General features: G+C 35.4%; 2 protein-coding genes across 2 annotated transcripts; one reads left to right on the plus strand and one right to left on the minus strand.

The window, feature by feature from the left end:
- Positions 1 to 3,449: 3,449 nt before the first annotated feature.
- On the minus strand, positions 3,450 to 7,236 carry LOC147559724 (polygalacturonase-like). The gene is made up of 4 exons (XM_086657863.1): positions 4,787 to 7,236; positions 4,406 to 4,695; positions 4,074 to 4,302; positions 3,450 to 3,821 (listed from the first exon to the last, which is right to left on the minus strand). The coding sequence occupies exons 1-4, from the start codon at positions 5,219 to 5,221 to the stop codon at positions 3,603 to 3,605; spliced, it is 1,173 nt and encodes a 390-aa protein (XP_086513989.1). The 5' UTR covers positions 5,222 to 7,236; the 3' UTR covers positions 3,450 to 3,602.
- Positions 7,237 to 10,756: 3,520 nt separating this feature from the next.
- On the plus strand, positions 10,757 to 13,435 carry LOC147559725 (uncharacterized). The gene is made up of 3 exons (XM_086659210.1): positions 10,757 to 11,531; positions 11,709 to 11,794; positions 11,852 to 13,435. The coding sequence occupies exons 1-3, from the start codon at positions 10,757 to 10,759 to the stop codon at positions 13,433 to 13,435; spliced, it is 2,445 nt and encodes an 814-aa protein (XP_086515336.1).
- The last annotated feature ends 3,225 nt before the right edge of the window (positions 13,436 to 16,660 follow it).

Here is a 16,660-nt window from a genome sequence, read left to right on the forward strand (position 1 = left end):
GGACCATGAATAATGACTCTAATACCATGAAATCAAAGTGTCTCAGGATTACAAGATAGGCTACGTATAGGCTGTTGCGTGGTTGAGAAAAACGGGGCTCGAATCTCGATCCGAAGTTTTATTCAGGGCCCTTCCATAACATAAGATGTTGTTAGTGTCACTCCTTATATAGAAATGACCCCTAATTGAAATAGATCAATTTTTCCTGAGTATTTTTTTTTCCCGAGTGAAATAAGTTTCTTATTTCAAGCCTAAAAGGATATCCTATTCTGTTAGAATCCCTATTTATCATTGTAAAGAAGATTAGAAGGAAAAAGATTATTCATACTTTCAAATCATGGAGATGGAGATATTGAAGACGAAGAGAAAGAAAAAAAAGTGATATGTGAAGTGGTCTTTGCAAGGGAGATTGAAAGAGATAAATATTAGTTGGAAGAAAAAATATTATTAATCTTGTGAAGCATTTTGGTTGGAATTTGGAAATATACTTCTTCAAGCATTGTAGTAATCTAGGATATGTTCAAATCCTAAGGTGCATGAAATCTGTATTTCTCCTTTCTTGTTTTTAGTGAAGAATTATTGTCCAAAAGTGTTTCTACCCATCTTGAGAAGTTAATTAATCCCCTATCACTTAAATAAGAGCTTGTGTGTCAAAAAAACTTCGACTATTACTTTAGGATGAACTTGTGTAACCCATTATTATTATCATAGTTGAATTTTTTTCTTGACTAGGTATTGTGGTTTTTTACCTTTTACTTTTGGTGGAAACTTTGTCACATTAAATTATTCTGATGTCTTAACTTTTACTTTCTGATTTTCTATCTTCATATTTATAAACAAGTTATTTAAATTATTTTCCCTAACAGATGCAATATCATTTTTTATATGTAAAATAAACAACAAAAATGCACTTTAGATTACATAAACTTTTTCTTTTATATTTTAAATAAATGTGAATAAGCATAATAATTAACTTTGTATTTCATATTTCAAAGTACTTACGACAGAACAACTTACTAATGGACTTATCTTTTTTTACGAAAAATAAATAAATCAAATACTAGTTCTGTATGAATTCATTTAGGAATCATTATCCAATAAAAAGAATGAAAATAATAACTATTGAATTTCAAATTCCTTAAAGAACTATCCTAGAACCATATACGTGTAATTGACTATTCGGAAAACAAAAATAAACTTGAGAGAGTACTCAAGTCATAACCTTTAGCTTGTAAGACGAGATGTTTACAACTGAGTTACAACCAAGTTTCGACAATGATTTTGACTATAAAATATTTATTCCTATGAGCTATGGCGCCCCCTCCCACCAGGGGCGGCTTTATGTAAGGGCATGTGGGGGCACGTGAACCCACAAACCACAAACGAAAATGTAACTAGAGTGGGTTATGTTTCAATTAGATAAAAGACGATGGAGGAATCTTTCAAAAACAACTTTTAGCCCTGTGGATTGAAGACCTACTTTCCATTTTTTTTTTTGAAAAGCCTGTTTTCGACTTAGTAAGCATAGGGTGGGGACTTGAACCTAGAGGCCATCGGCTGGAAGTCCAAAAGTTGGGAAAATTTCGGTCCAAGATCCACCTATAAATGGTTTTTAGTCCTTTGTCTAAAATGTCCAAAATACCCTCAGTCAACAGATTTGATACATCTGGTAGTTGTATATTGTATGTGGCAGTTTGTACAGTACATTTTTAAATGTATAATCCATTTTGGTCTATTGATTTAGGTTCTTAGCATCTGAAAAATTAAGTTACGAACTATGCATAAATGACTTTGTATGAATCTTAGATGTAATGCATTTCTAATTCAATGTTGGTATATTGTATCTTGTAGTTTGTACAATGCATTTTTAAGTGTGTAATTGTATCTGGTATATTGCACAAACTATGTGAATAATGTACAATAATTCTGAAAAATATATGGAGAATCATAAGTAATGCTTGAAAAACATGATAAGACTTATGCAATGTTACAGTAATAGTTAAATTATAAAATACAAATGAAGTATACATTGTATGTAATGTATGGTACAACTAATACAATGCGACAATAATGGTTAAAATATAAAAGAAACTTGAAGAGATTACATTGTATTATCATTGAATGATAATCATTTTTTAGACATTCTGAAAAATGTACATATTGTAAATCATGACATTTAAAACATACATATACATTCTAAAAAATGTACAAACTATCTGAATAATGAACTATAATTCTGAAAAATATATCCATAATTATACATATAGAGGGGTGAAGTTGGAATAAGCAAAACTTTTTTTCCTAGAGATGGAATTTAGTGCATTGAAATTCGTTTTTGGACTAGATGTGGGTTTATGATTTGTTTTTGGACTTTTGATTCATTTTGGGAGATGACTGGACTATTACTATTAAGGTCTTGTTTTTGGACCTCTGACACATTTTACTTTTATATTTTGTGAGTTTCTTTACAAATAAACTAGTTTGTACCCTTAGCCATTGTTTTGGCCCTATATGTATCTCTTTTAACTCTATTTCCAAATCAGTTCATCTTTAATTTTTTTTTGTAAATTTGATTTTGGCTCCATTTTAATAAAATTACATCCAAATTTTACTCGGACTATTTTTTTCTTCATTTTATTCTTATACATTTTCTTTCTTAATTTTATTTCACAATTTTTTTGAAAATTGCAATGCTCTCTTTCCTTAAGTTCTTTAAGAACGTAAATTGTAGTGATTTTTTTCAAGACACAAATGACTCTCATTCTTTTGACATATTCTTTTTATATAATTCAAATGCGTATAAAACCAATTGTCTATTTTGAAACGACAGTCAACGCGATTCAAAACTGAATGGTGGTTGCGTTGGTTGAGTATGTCACCATAAAATATATAAATCAGTCGTTTGAATTTCACATCAATGCTATCACACAATTTTAAATTGTTTATTATAACTAAGAGCACGTTTGTTACGTAGGAAAATAAACTAGGAAAATCATTTTTTACGGGAAAATCTATTTTCTTCTGTTTGGACACTTGGACCCAGAATGTGTGAAAACTAACTTCTTATGGGGAAGAAAGTGGAAGAAAGAGTTGGATTATTAATACCACAAAAGGTAGGAAAATCGATTTCCCACCCTGTCCCAAAAATGCACATATTACTTTTTAAAGGCACCCTCAAACTTACTTACAGTCCTACCAAACACTTCAATGCTCAATTACGGCTTTCTTTCCCATTAGACAAGTTCATTTTTCCATCTTACAATTTCTCACGTAGCAAACGGACTCTAAATATGCCCCAGCCCCACAAAGAAATTTGTCTGGTCTCCCCTGCGGTTCCCACGCCTCTATGTACAGGCAATTACATAAACAAGAATGACATGCCATAACGATAACAATGAAGTTGCACTGCCTTCCTAACAAACTGGATAAAAAGGAAGCATAGAAGAAAATTAGAAAAATCTGCCCACAGAATACTGGGCGATGTATAACGACACTACATTTACATCATGTCATATCAATACAATATAGTTTTAGCCGTGAATGTAGTGAATATCCTCCTCACAATATATATAATACAAGAAGATTAAATAGGAAAAACGAGATTATAAACAACTCCCAGGGAGGATTAGTCCACTAGCCGTTCCGACAACATTCAAACAAGTAGACGAGGCTGGGTTGATTTTGTGAGTGAGCTTTATATCCTTCATTGTTATTCTTTCACACCACCTCCTAGGGCTACAGTTGAACTCTATTGCCACTTCCGTTGCTGATGTTCCCCTTATATTTTGGTATGTCACACCACTTATCTCAATGGTCGATTCCTGTTAGCACGTATGTTCACAAAAAAAAAGGTTTTAGTTTGACAAAATATACATGAATATATATTTTGCACATGACAGTCTGAGGATACTCGGGTTGGACCTAATCCGTGCATAAATATTTGAACAACACGGATTTGCCCAGTCAAAGTACCACTCGGCTTGCCCACGAGGAGTGCTATGAGAGGAGCAAACCTATTGCAAAATTTGGAACCCCTATAGACTCCTCTCATTGTAAGGAAAATGTAATAGTACCTGATTAGGGCAGTTGTGGCCGCCAGGACAGTAAGTTTGATCAATGACGATAGGGTTTTGGACATTATGCATGATAATGTTTTGGTAAATGACATTTCTTACAAACCCATTACTTGGCCTTGCCCAAGTCTTTATTCTCACTCCATTTTCTGTTCCTATGAACACCACATCACTTACTCTCACATCTTCTACTCCCTCTTCATAATATTGTTTACCCAAACTCCCAATACTGCATCAAATCCACCACATTAATCAATCAATCAATCAATCCACTAACTTATATATCAATATTATATATAATAAGGTCCATGTGACTATATGATTATTTATACCTGATGCCGTGGCCGGGGCCACATGTTACTCTTTGGACCGATATATTTTTGCTGCCAGGACCAATAGCAACACAATCGTCTCCAGTTTTGATGTTGGAATCCGTTATAGTAATACCCGTAGAGTCTTGTATATCTATACCGTCAGTGTTAGGGCTATGTTGAGGGGCCTTTATTGTGAACCGTCGGATGACCATATTATCACAACCACTGATGGCCATATGGGATGTCTGACTGTTTATCGACGTTAATCCATCCACTACTACGTTTCTTACATAATTAAAGGCTATTGACTGCAAACACAGATTAAGAATTAGACTTATTTTGAATATTAATGAATCGATGGAATTCACTCACTAGCACATAAGTAATATGGGAACATACCCGTGCTCCCTGTGGGCAATTTCGATGAGCATCTCTACAAGCCCAAAATTGCGAGGCACGAGCATTGACTACCCCTCCGTATATGGATAATCCGCTAATAGAGTGGAACATGATCCAGCTTCCAACTTTTCCTACAACCTCATAGTTGTGAGGGGCAAGAAGTGTACCATGTATCCATATTTCCATTCTACTATTTTTACATGGACCTTCAAAAGCTATTTGGTTGATTAGATACCGCCCCGTGGGGACATAAACGACAGCCGGCTTAATGGAGTTGCACGCCGAAGCCCATGCACTTAGAAACGCTTTTGTGGAATCGGTTCGCCCGTTGGGTTTCGCCCCAAAATTTACGACATTGTAAGCTGCATTTGTTGATGAAGGAAAGAAGAAGAAGAGGGTAAATATAGCAAGGTATGCTAAGATTGAGTCACCCATTTTGATTTGTGTAAGTTAGTGCCCTTGAAATGGGAAAGATCCAAAAGTAGATAAGATTATGAGAACAAGGTAGGGGAAGTGCTAACAATTTATAGTGCTTGTGTTTGAGTAAATGATTTTCTAGGGTTGAACTTTGAAGAAAAAAGAATGTCCTAACTAAAAAGATTCTTTTTCTTCGTGGCCGACCCTAATTGGCCTGCAACCAGACGTAGGATAAGAAGCGTACTATTTAAAGATTTTGCTGTACTAACGTGCCCATGTTGGAGAATGAAACATAAGCGGAATAAAAGGCGCAATTTGAGATTCAGAATTTTGTTGAAAATAGGATGATACATCATGAGGTTTTGTTGACATTTAAGACTTCTTGATGCTGCATGTGATTATATTCTCAAATGATCTATTTTATCTTGTCAACTCTTTCAACACATTTTCTTTTTGTAAGTTGACTGACTACTATAATCCATTTTATCTTATAAACTGTTTTCATACGTGCTGCCCATTAGATCAACCCAATGTACCATTGACACCAATCAAGCAAATAATCAAGTATGATAGACTTTTGATTGATATCATACCAGATAATATAACAGTTGCACGAATATTTTTGTTTCCATTGTAGCTCGATTTTTTTGTATAGTCCATTGACTTTTGTAAACCTGTCTTGTGATCATCTACGAATTCAAGGAATTATATTGAGACTCTCAAAGAGAAGAGAACTCAAAAATACATATCTCACATGGTATTAGTGGCTTTCCTAGTTCCTAAGAATTGTTGATAATTGTCTTCTTTGTCATCCGTTTCTATGGGATCCGCCATAGTGTTAAGTTGAATTCGACCAGTTACATCTTATGGCACCCACTGATAGGCCTAAAAATAGGTCTATTCCCGCAAGTATACGGGGTCAAGTTATAGTATTGAAAATAAGATCGAGTATCGCACCAAGGGATAGGTAGGTAACTTCGGATATTGACGGCGAGTTTAGCCCAATAATCAAAATGTCAATAGCTAACTTAGACTAACACACACACACACACCCCACTTCATAGATTTGATGATTGATATGTAAGAAATAAGAAAACGAATAAAACTAAATAAACTAACTAAGAGAGAGGTAAGAAGATATCTAAGGTTATAAAATCCACCGCATAATTTCACTTATAAAACAAGTACTTAATTACTTAAATCTCTTTTGTATTTACTGGGGATCCAATATAATGAACTATTTGAATTCCGGATGATGTTCTAGATAAAACTATTTTATAATTACTAATTCTAATTGTCTACCTTATAGAGATTCGGATTGCTAAACTATTATTCATCATCTAAAAAGCATACTCCATCTAACAACTTAACGAAAGTATGAAATATCTAATTATGAGGCATGAGTAATGGAAAGAAAATCAAATCCATATAGATAAACAATCAATAGACATTAAAGCACATCAAAGGATTTAATTAATCAAGAACAAGTATTATAAAGATCCAAAATGGGTTTCATTCACAACCTTAGATTGCTAAGTTAACTATACATGGAATCTAGAATAACATTCATTGACATTGTAAAATAAATGAAAATACTAAGAAATTAATGGAAAGAAATCACCAATCAAATTCCATATTCCCATGTATCTCCAATTTGTCTAAGATTTGCTCCATTTGTGCTCAAGAATCTTACTCCAAGAAATCCAAGTAATAGCTATTTTATTGCCACCCAAATAAGAAAAAGAAAGAAAAGGAAGAAATTAAATCTAGAAAGAAGTTGGAAAGAAGAGATGAAGAGGGTAAAGATGATAGAAGAATATGGAAGGAAGAAGAAGAAGACTATTAATGGAAGAAAGAATAGTGGTAGAGAAGAAGTAGTAGTAGAGAAAGATGGAAAAATAATGGAAAAGATGGATTTAATAGTAGAGAAGAAGGGATTAGGTAAGAAGAGGTATGGGAATAGAGAAGAGGGATAGGTAAGAAGAGGTATATGGGAATAGAGAAGAAGGGATATTGAGAGGGTTTGCAAGTCTAGATTTTAATGGAGGAGAAAGGGATTTATTTATAGGTGGGTTAGGGTTTTTGGTTGGGTTAAATGGTAAAAAGAACTAAAAGATAGGGTCATTTTGGGAATTAATGGGTTAAATATGAAGAAAAGACAAGTCTGGGCGGCTAGGGTTTGGTGGGAAGGATTTTAGATGATAAGGTGTGGCCGGAAGCAACTTAAGAAGCAATGACAAGATCAGAAGCCGTCGGATCTTCAAGGCACAGATCTGGAGGGTTGGTATAAGGCCACGTGTCCGGGAGCATCTTAATAAGATGCCTCGGGTTACAAAGAAATATGAGGAAATGGGTCAAACGCTCAGCAGCCGTTAGATCTCAAAAACGCGGTAGCGGACGACCAAGATTAAAACGTGGGCTCGGGATCATGGGAGCTAAGTGACTTCGGTTGCATGGGATCATAAGAAATGGAGCTGAATCTCGGAAGCCCTTAGATCTTGATTACGCGGAAGGTTGCGGCTGAGATTAAAAGGTGAGCAAGGGACTACCGAAAATAGTTGCAGCGCGCCACATTGGATCATGCTCGATGGCTCCACTTCGCTGTTCCTCGGGTATACAGAAGTTGGATGCAATGGCCACCAGGCTTTTCCACGTGTCCAGCGCAATACCGCATGCCAAAACGTCTACCGAAATTGTCCCACTTAGTCAACACCTTTGACTCAACTTTGACTTTAATTTATTCCTTCGTCCGGACTCCGATTTGACTTCCGTTTTCTCCTACGGACTTGTCTCGACCTCTACTTTTCAACCATGCACTGACCTTGGCCAAATTTCCAGAATGTCCTTGACTCCAAATGACCAAAATACCCTTCATGCATCTTTTCCTCGTTTTTAACCGTTTTTTCACACCTAACTCTCCAAAAGACACCTAATCAAGAAAACCAACCATTTTATTATAATAAAGACTCGAAACGAACTAACTCGACTAAATTAAACGACTCTGATGGGACATTTTCATGACCCATCACCCACAATTTGTTGCTTTTTCACTTGGGAACGATCGATTTATTTAGATACCTTGATGGTAGTCTTCCATGTCCGTCTCGTTATATTGATAAATCTGATGCGGATTCTACTCCTACCAATCTTGAATTTGCAAAATGGGAGCGTTAAGATAAGTTGATCCTAAGTTGTACGTATTCATCTGTCTGTGAAAGTGTTGATGCTCAAATTTTTGGCTCTACAACTTCTCGTGAAGCATGGTGTAGGTGTCGTCTTGAACAAACATTTGCATCCCCATCTCAAGCTCGTCTTATGCATCTTAAATTGTAGTTACACACAACCAAGAAAGGGTCTTCATCTAATTTAGATTACCTACCACTATGAAAAATATCGCCGATCAACTTGTTGCTGCTTCTCGACCTTTTTCTGACCACAAGTTAATCATCCTTCATGTACTTAGAGGTCTTGGACATAATATAGTGCATTTGTGACATCTATCACTACAAGGACTTCTCTAATCACATTTGCTGATTACAAGGCTTTCTCCTTATCCAAGAACTTCGTATTGCCGAAGAAATTATGACTACTGATGCATCTGCTCAGATTCATATTGGAGGAAAACAAAAGTAATCGGTCTTCCAAATAGTTCTCTAATCAACCCCAACATAAAAAATTAGTTGTGGTCGCGGACAAGGGAGTCGAGGTCTTTACAAGAATTATAGTCGAGAAAGCCAACAATATCAAGGTAATTCTCAACCTCCCCCAAATCGTTCTCATGGCAACCGGGGTTCTTCTAGTTTTCAGGTGCCCTGAAAAATATGTGGAAGAATGGACATAGTGCCAAACGATGTTATAACTGTTATGACAACGAGCCTTAATAATATATTAGTCGCCAACAGACTTTCAGTGCTCAACCATATGCTCATGTTACATCACTTTTGACCCATAATGAAGAAGACTTCATTCAATCTTGGTGCTCTGACTCTGAGCAACCATATGCTCATGTTACATCACTTTTGACCCATAATGAAGAAGACTTCATTCAATCTTGGTGCTCTGACTCTGGGGCTTCTCATCATGTAACACCAGATCTTCGTAATCTTACAACTCATTTGATTATAATGGTACAAAATTTGTCAATGACTCATATTGGTACATCTGTCTTAAGTTCTTCTGGCCATTACTTTAAATTGCATAAAGTTTATATGGGTTCCTTGCATTAAAAAGAATCCGTTATCAATTCAACAATTTTGTCGTGACAATAATGTTTACTTTGTCTTTTTTGATGATGTCTTCTAAATAAAGAATCGTTCGTCGAGGAACGTTCTACTACAAGGAGATTTTTGTAGGAGTAGGTGAACGTTGTTCGGTAGAAATGTTGCACAATCGTCTTGGCCATCCGATTGAACATGTCACGCGTTTGTTCTACATAATAATAAGTTGTCAGTCGACTCAAATAAAGCAATTAGAAAATGTGGCTCATGTCAACTCGGTAAAAGTCATCGAGTTCTACTGGCTCATACACTCTCTGTTTCAAGTGCACCATTGGACTTAATTTTTACTGGTGCATGGGGACCGTCTCCATTCGCTTTTATCCAAGGAAATCTGTATTTTATTTTGTTTCGTGGATGGTTTTTCTAAATATTATTGATTTTTTCTGACGACACTGAAGTCTGAAGCATTTAGTATTTTTAATAATAAGTTTTAGTTGAGAATTTATTTAATACTAAAATTAAGTCGGTGCAATCTAACTGGGGTGTGAATTTTGAAAATCAAATGTATTTTTTCATGATCATGGTATTTTACATCGTATTGCTTGCTCCCATATTCATGAGCAAAATGGGGTTGTTGAACAACGTGATTCTCATGTGGTTGAAACGTGCCTTATCATGTTGGCACAAAGAAACGTTCCAAAACAATATTTGGGCATCATGTTTTCGAAAGTGTTGGATACTTAATTAATCGTCCTCCTTCCAAAGTATTACAAAGAAGTACACTGTTGGAACTCTTGTGTAAGACAAAACTAGATTACAAATTTTTTGAAGGTCTTTGGTTGTGAATGTTATCCGCACAGTAGATCGTACAACCGTCATAAGTGTTGGCATGATAGTATATTATGGAATATTGGATTTAATCTTGTGAATAATATCAGTTGGCAAAAGATCAAGATATCAAGATCAAATATTTGAGATAAAATAAGAATTGTACGATATCAAGGAATTAGCAACATATTAGGGATTATTAGAATATATTATGTTATCCTTTGTAATCCTATAAATACCTCTAAGAGATTTGTAATGATATATACTTTTTTCATCACATTTTAAGTTGGTAACAGAGGGGTTCAATATTACTATTGTTTTTTGTTTTTCTTTTTTGAAAACAAAAGAGAACGAAAGAGTTTCAATTTATTCCTTGTTATTTTGATTGATTAGTAGAGTACTGCAATTTGTTTCTTTATCTTTTTTTTTTTATCAAATATGAGTGACTTATCTGGAACCTCAAATCTTGTACCTGAACCAGTGACCATTCCTTACGGGGTGAAACTTAATGGTACAAATTACTGTCTTTGGTCTCGATGTAATGATATTATTTGTTCGACTTCCCACTGCAAAACAGATTTGGGATACTTTATCTCAAACTTATTACGAAGGAGCAGATAGATCAGTAATATATGATCTGTCTTGTCAGGCTATGCGTATGAAACAAGACGGTAAATCTGTGTCTACATATTTTGCTGATTTACGCAAAATATGGCAGGAACTAGATTATCTCAAGCCAATCACATTCACGCAACCTGATGTTATACTTACTCGTCAAAAAGAAATTGAAGAAGAACGTGTTTATATTTTCTTGGCTGGTCTTGATGATATCTATGATCGAGTGCGAAGTGATATTCTTCGCACAAATCCTTTTCCAAATCCAGAATCTACATTTGCTATGGTTCGTAGTGAAGAACAACGAAGAAATACCATGTTAAATAATAATGTAGAATCCAGTATGGTCATGGCAGCTAAAACTACTATTAATCAACATCGAAATAATCACTTAAAAACTCGAAATGTAAGTGAACAAGGGTGTACTCATTGTGGAAATTCTAAGCATACTGTAGAAAATTGTTTTAAGTTACATGGTTACCTAGATTGGTGGGATGGTTTTAATGAAAAAAAATCTCGTGAACGACGTAGTAAAAAAGAAGGTGACAAGGTAGATGGGAAAGCTGCAGTTCTGGTATCTAGTACCTGTGATCTACCATCAAATGTTGAAGTTTTTTCATCAGTATCAACTGAACTTGGTGACTCTGATATATCGAGTCATTCAACAGGTAATATTGGATATGTTTTTATAAACACAGACTCAACCAAAGACACTGGATGGGTCATTGATTAAGGAGCTACTGATCACATGACCTTTGACCGGTCACTTTTACAAAGTTCGAATACACCGCGTCGAACACATGTATCTAACGCCAATGGAGTATCATCCCCTGTCATCGGTGCAGGGACAGTGGTGTTAACACCTTCATTATCTCTTGAGCATACATTATATGTTCCCTCACTATCTAATAATCTTCTATCCGTGTCTCAAGTAACTGAACAATTAAATTGTCTAGTGTTAATGTATCCACAATTTTGTCTTTTTCAGGACCTCAACAGCAAGGAGATTATTGGGTGTGGTACTAAGAGAGGGGGGCTATATTATGTTGATAATGTATGTCCAAGAATTGTCTTAATGAATCAAGGTTCTTCGTCAGTTAAACAAAGTAAAATTTGGATGTGGCATCGAAGACTTGGCCATGCTTCTTTTGGTTACATCAAACACTTATTTCCGACCCTATTTTTAGATTGCAAACTTTCTGATTTTCATTGTGATATCTGCGTATTAGCTAAAAGTCATCGTATTAATTATCCTTTGAGCACCAGTAAGGCGACAGAACCATTTGCTTTGATTCATTCAGATGTGTGGGGTCTTGCTCCTGTTCCTACTTTGTCTGGTTTTCGTTGGTTTGTGATTTTTATTGATGATTTTAGTCGTATGACTTGGCTTTATCTAATGAAGAATAAAAGTGATGTTTCAGAATGCTTCCGTTTATTTCATAAGATGATACAAACACAGTTCTCTACTACAATGAAAGTTTTTAGGTCCGATAATGGTGGTGAATTTATTAATCAAGTCTTGAAGTCTTATCTTCAAGATAATGGGATAATTCATGAAACAACATGTTCCTTTACCCCACAACAAAATGGCGTGGCAGAAAGGAAAAATCTCCATATTTTAGAAGTCACACGTGCATGCTTAATTGGTGCCAATATGCAACCTGTTTCTTGGGGAGATGCTATTACCTACGCTGTTTATCTTATCAATCGTGTACCTAGCAGTGTCCTAGACTTCAAGACTCCTTTCGAAAAACTTTCTAGCTATTGTAGCATCCCATCACATTTAAATCTAGAGCCTCGAATATTTGGATGTGTAGTATTTATTCATATCCCTAAACATCAACGTAATAAACTTGATCCATGTGCATTAAAGTGTGCATTTATTGGGTATTCTCCTCATAAAAAGGGGTATAAATGTTATCACCCTCCTACCAAGAAGTTATACATTACTATGGATGTTACTTTTTCTGAGGCAGATTTGTATTTTTCTCCAACGTCCACCTCTAATCTTCAGGGGGAGAATATGAGTGAAGAGAAAAGGTGGACAAGTTTACTACCTGACAATAATGATTTGGGATGTTTGTTAACTGATTTAGCCTCAACAGATAATAGTGATCCGACATTCTCAATACAGGATATGGTAGATGAAGGACCTAACATAGATCATACTCCTAATCAAGTGATGCAACGAAATATTGAAGAACCCCCTTCTTCGACAGTACCCACCAATAATTCTTCTTCTGATGTGGATCCTGAGGTATGTACTAATTTTGAAGATAATATTAATATTAGTAATTTAATTAATGATGATGTTCCAGTGTTGCCTAGTGATAATGACAGGTATCAATTACCTTCTCGGAGTAATCGAGGAAAGCCACCAGAGAGATATTCACCTGACAACTCAAAAGTCATCAGGTATCCAATTGCTCATTATGTTTCTAGTAAACATTTACCTGATAGTATTCAAGGGTTTGTTAACAAAATGACAAATGTCATAATTCCTACAAGAGCTGAAGAAGCGTTAAATGACCCTAAGTGGGCAAAATCCATGGCTGAGGAGATGCAGCTCTAGAAAGAAATAAAATTTGACATCGTAACTTTACCAGAAGGCAAGAAACCAGTTGGATGTAAATGGATATTTTCAATAAAACATAAGCCAGATGGTTCGATTGATCGGTACAAAGCAAGGTTAGTGGCTCATGGCTTCACACAAACCTATGGTGTTGACTATCAAGAGACTTTTGCGCCTGTTGCAAAGTTAAATACCATTCGAGTTTTATTGTCTATTGCTGCTAACCTTGATTGGCCATTACAACAATATGATGTAAAAAAATGCATTTTTACATGGAGATTTATCAGAAGAAATTTATATGAATATACCTCCTGGTTACAATACTTCCGATAATACAAATTCAGTGTGCAGGTTAAAGAAGGCGTTATATGGTTTAAAACAATCACCCAAGGCATGGTTTGGGAGATTCCAACTAGCAATGAAGAAATATGGTTATACTCAAAGCAATGCGGACCACACCTTACTTTTGAAGAGACAAAATGGTAAGTTAACTGCACTTATCATCTATATAGATGATATGATTGTTACAGGTGATGATATAGATGAAATGACTAAGTTGAAGACTTGTTTGTCATCTGAATTCGACATGAAAGACCTTGGAGGATTAAAGTATTTTTGGGCATTGAAGTTATCAGATCCAAGCAAGGAATTTTTTTTTTATCACAACGCAAATATATTCTCGATCTGTTGAAGGAGGTTGGTATGTTAAGTTGTCAACCCATCAATACACCAATTGAGCAAAATCATGGGTTAGAGGAACTTCCTGATCAAGTTCCCACTAACAAAGGAAGATATCAAAGACTTGTTGGTCGCTTAATTTACTTATCACATACGCGACCAGATATCGCATACGCAGTTAGTGTGGTAAGTCGATTTATGCATAATCCAAGTGAGGCTCATATGAACACCGTCATTAGGATCTTACGATTTTTAAAGTCCACACCAGGAAAAGGTATAATGTTCTCAAAGCACTATAATACCACAATTACAGGTTATTGTGATTCTGATTGGGGTGCAAAAGGAGATAAACGACGTTCAACTAGTGGATACTTCACATTTGTTGGTGGTAATCTAGTTTGTTGGAAGAGTAAAAAACAAAAGGTTGTCTCGTTATCCAGCGCGGAAGCTGAATACCGAGCAATGGTCAAAGGAATTCAAGAACTATTGTGGCTGAAAAGGCTTATGGAAAAGTTAGGTTTTCCTCCTACGGAACCTATGAAGTTATATTGTGACAATCAATCGGCTATTAAGATTGCAGAGAATCCTAATCAACATGACCGTACTAAATATATGGAGATAGATCGTAATTTCATATATGAAAATTTTGAAGACAAAAGCATTGAAGTTCCATATGTGAAAACCTCAGACCAATTGGCGGATATTCTAACTAAAGCTGTTTCAAGTCAAGCCTTCAGTAGCTCACTTGTCAAGTCAAGCCTTCAGTAGCTCACTTGTCAAGCTGGGCATGTATGATGTTTATGCTCCACCTTGAGGGGGAGTGTTGGCATGATAGTATATTATGAAATATTAGATTTAATCTTGTGAATAATAATAGTTGGCAAAAGATCAAGATATCAAGGTCAAATATTTGAGATAAAATAAGAGTTGTATGATATCAAGGAATTAGCAACATATTAGGGATTATTAGAATATATTATGTTATCCTTTGTAATCCTATAAATACCTCTAAGAGGTTTGTAATGATATATACTTTCTTCATCACATTTTAAGTATAAGATGGATTACCATTCAGTATTTGTGTATTTTTGGATTATTCTCTTCAGCAACACGGTTATCGATGCCTTGATCTCTCAAGTAAACGAAATTATATTGCTCGACATGTTATTTTTAATGAATCTATTTTCTCTTCCGCAGATGATAAAAATAGTACTTCTTCATCTACAGAGTCCCTTACCAAGGTCAGAGTTGGCTTAGGATTCCTTACCAACTCAAATTTCTCGAAGTTTTCTCTCATCAACTAATGATAATGCTCCACAAAGTGCTGCACCATATGTTCCAAGTGAAAACAAAAGAGTCTATGTTCATCCCATGCACACTCGTGCCAAGGATGGTATTTTCAAAAGATGGATTCTTAGTTGTTCGAAGTATTAGATTAGTTTATTCCACCGTCTTCAACCGCGAAGAAGAAATATCGACTTGTACATCTCAAGCAGTTAAGGTACCTCATTGATGGCATGCAATGACAACTGAATTAAATGCATTGTTACAATAAGGTACTTGGGTTTTGGTTTCACGACAAAAAAAATATGAATGTGTTGGGTTCAAATGGGCTTTTCGATTCAACAACATGTTGGTGGCACCATTGCAAGGTATGAAGCTCGTCTAGTGGCGAAGGGGTTCAACCAAAAGTTTCGAGTGGATTATAAGGAGACACTCAGTCCAGTTGTCAAATTTACAACAATTTGTGTTGTTATTTCCTTAACGATGTCTCAAAATTGGTGTATGCGACAAATTGATGTTAATAATGCTTTTGTGAATGGTGTTTTCCAAGATGAGGTATATATGTCTCAAGCTTCGGGTTTCATTGATTCTTCCAATCCCGATTACGTATGCAAACTTGTGAAGTCCATATAATTTAAAATAGTCTCCACGCGCTTAATATACTCGACTGAGCACACACTTATTATCTATTGATTCTGAAAGTTTTAAAACTGATGCCTCATTGTTTATCTTAAACTAAGGGACTAATTTTCTTTACTTTTTAATTTAAGTTGACGATATATTAATTGTTGGAAATAACACCTCAACTGTTCATCGACTTGTGCAACAGATTAGTGAAGAATTTGCTCCCAAGGACCTTGGGGATCTTCATTATCTTTTGGGTATGAAAATTACTCGTAATCAGTCAGGTGTTATTCTCTCTCAACAAAAATATATTGCAGATCTTTTTAAAAGAGTAACGATGGAAGATTCTAAACCTATATCCTCACCAATTTTAGGATCACATAAACTCTCTTGTGAATCTGGTAAGGTTCTTCCAATGCCACTCAATATCGAAGTGTGGTAGGTGTTCTACAATATTTAACCATAACTTGCCCCGACATTCCCGTGTAGTGAATAAAGCATTTCAATTTATGTAACAACCATCGACAGAGCATTGCCAACTTGTTAAGCGTATGTTGTGATATTTAAAAGAAACAGTTTCACGGACTACAGTTCTATAAGTCGTCTCCTTCAATCATTTGAGTCGAATCTTATGCTGAC

This window comes from Eschscholzia californica, unplaced genomic scaffold, assembly GCF_041429995.1.
Source record: "Eschscholzia californica isolate CP2 unplaced genomic scaffold, dmEscCali1.0.p SCAF_2, whole genome shotgun sequence".
Taxonomy (NCBI): domain Eukaryota; kingdom Viridiplantae; phylum Streptophyta; class Magnoliopsida; order Ranunculales; family Papaveraceae; genus Eschscholzia; species Eschscholzia californica.

Excerpts from the sequence above, each read along its gene's own strand:
- LOC147559724 (XM_086657863.1), bottom strand. The coding sequence starts at position 5,221 with ATGGGTGACTCAATCTTAGCATACCTTGCTATATTTACCCTCTTCTTC. Across the intron at positions 4,303-4,405 it reads GGCCCCGGCCACGGCATCAG|TATTGGGAGTTTGGGTAAAC; the intron begins GTATAAATAATC and ends GATTTGATGCAG. Across the intron at positions 3,822-4,073 it reads GCCACAACTGCCCTAATCAG|GAATCGACCATTGAGATAAG; the intron begins GTACTATTACAT and ends ACGTGCTAACAG.
- LOC147559725 (XM_086659210.1), top strand. The coding sequence starts at position 10,757 with ATGGTACAAATTACTGTCTTTGGTCTCGATGTAATGATATTATTTGTT. Across the intron at positions 11,532-11,708 it reads TATATCGAGTCATTCAACAG|GGACAGTGGTGTTAACACCT; the intron begins GTAATATTGGAT and ends TCATCGGTGCAG. Across the intron at positions 11,795-11,851 it reads ATCTTCTATCCGTGTCTCAA|GACCTCAACAGCAAGGAGAT; the intron begins GTAACTGAACAA and ends TGTCTTTTTCAG.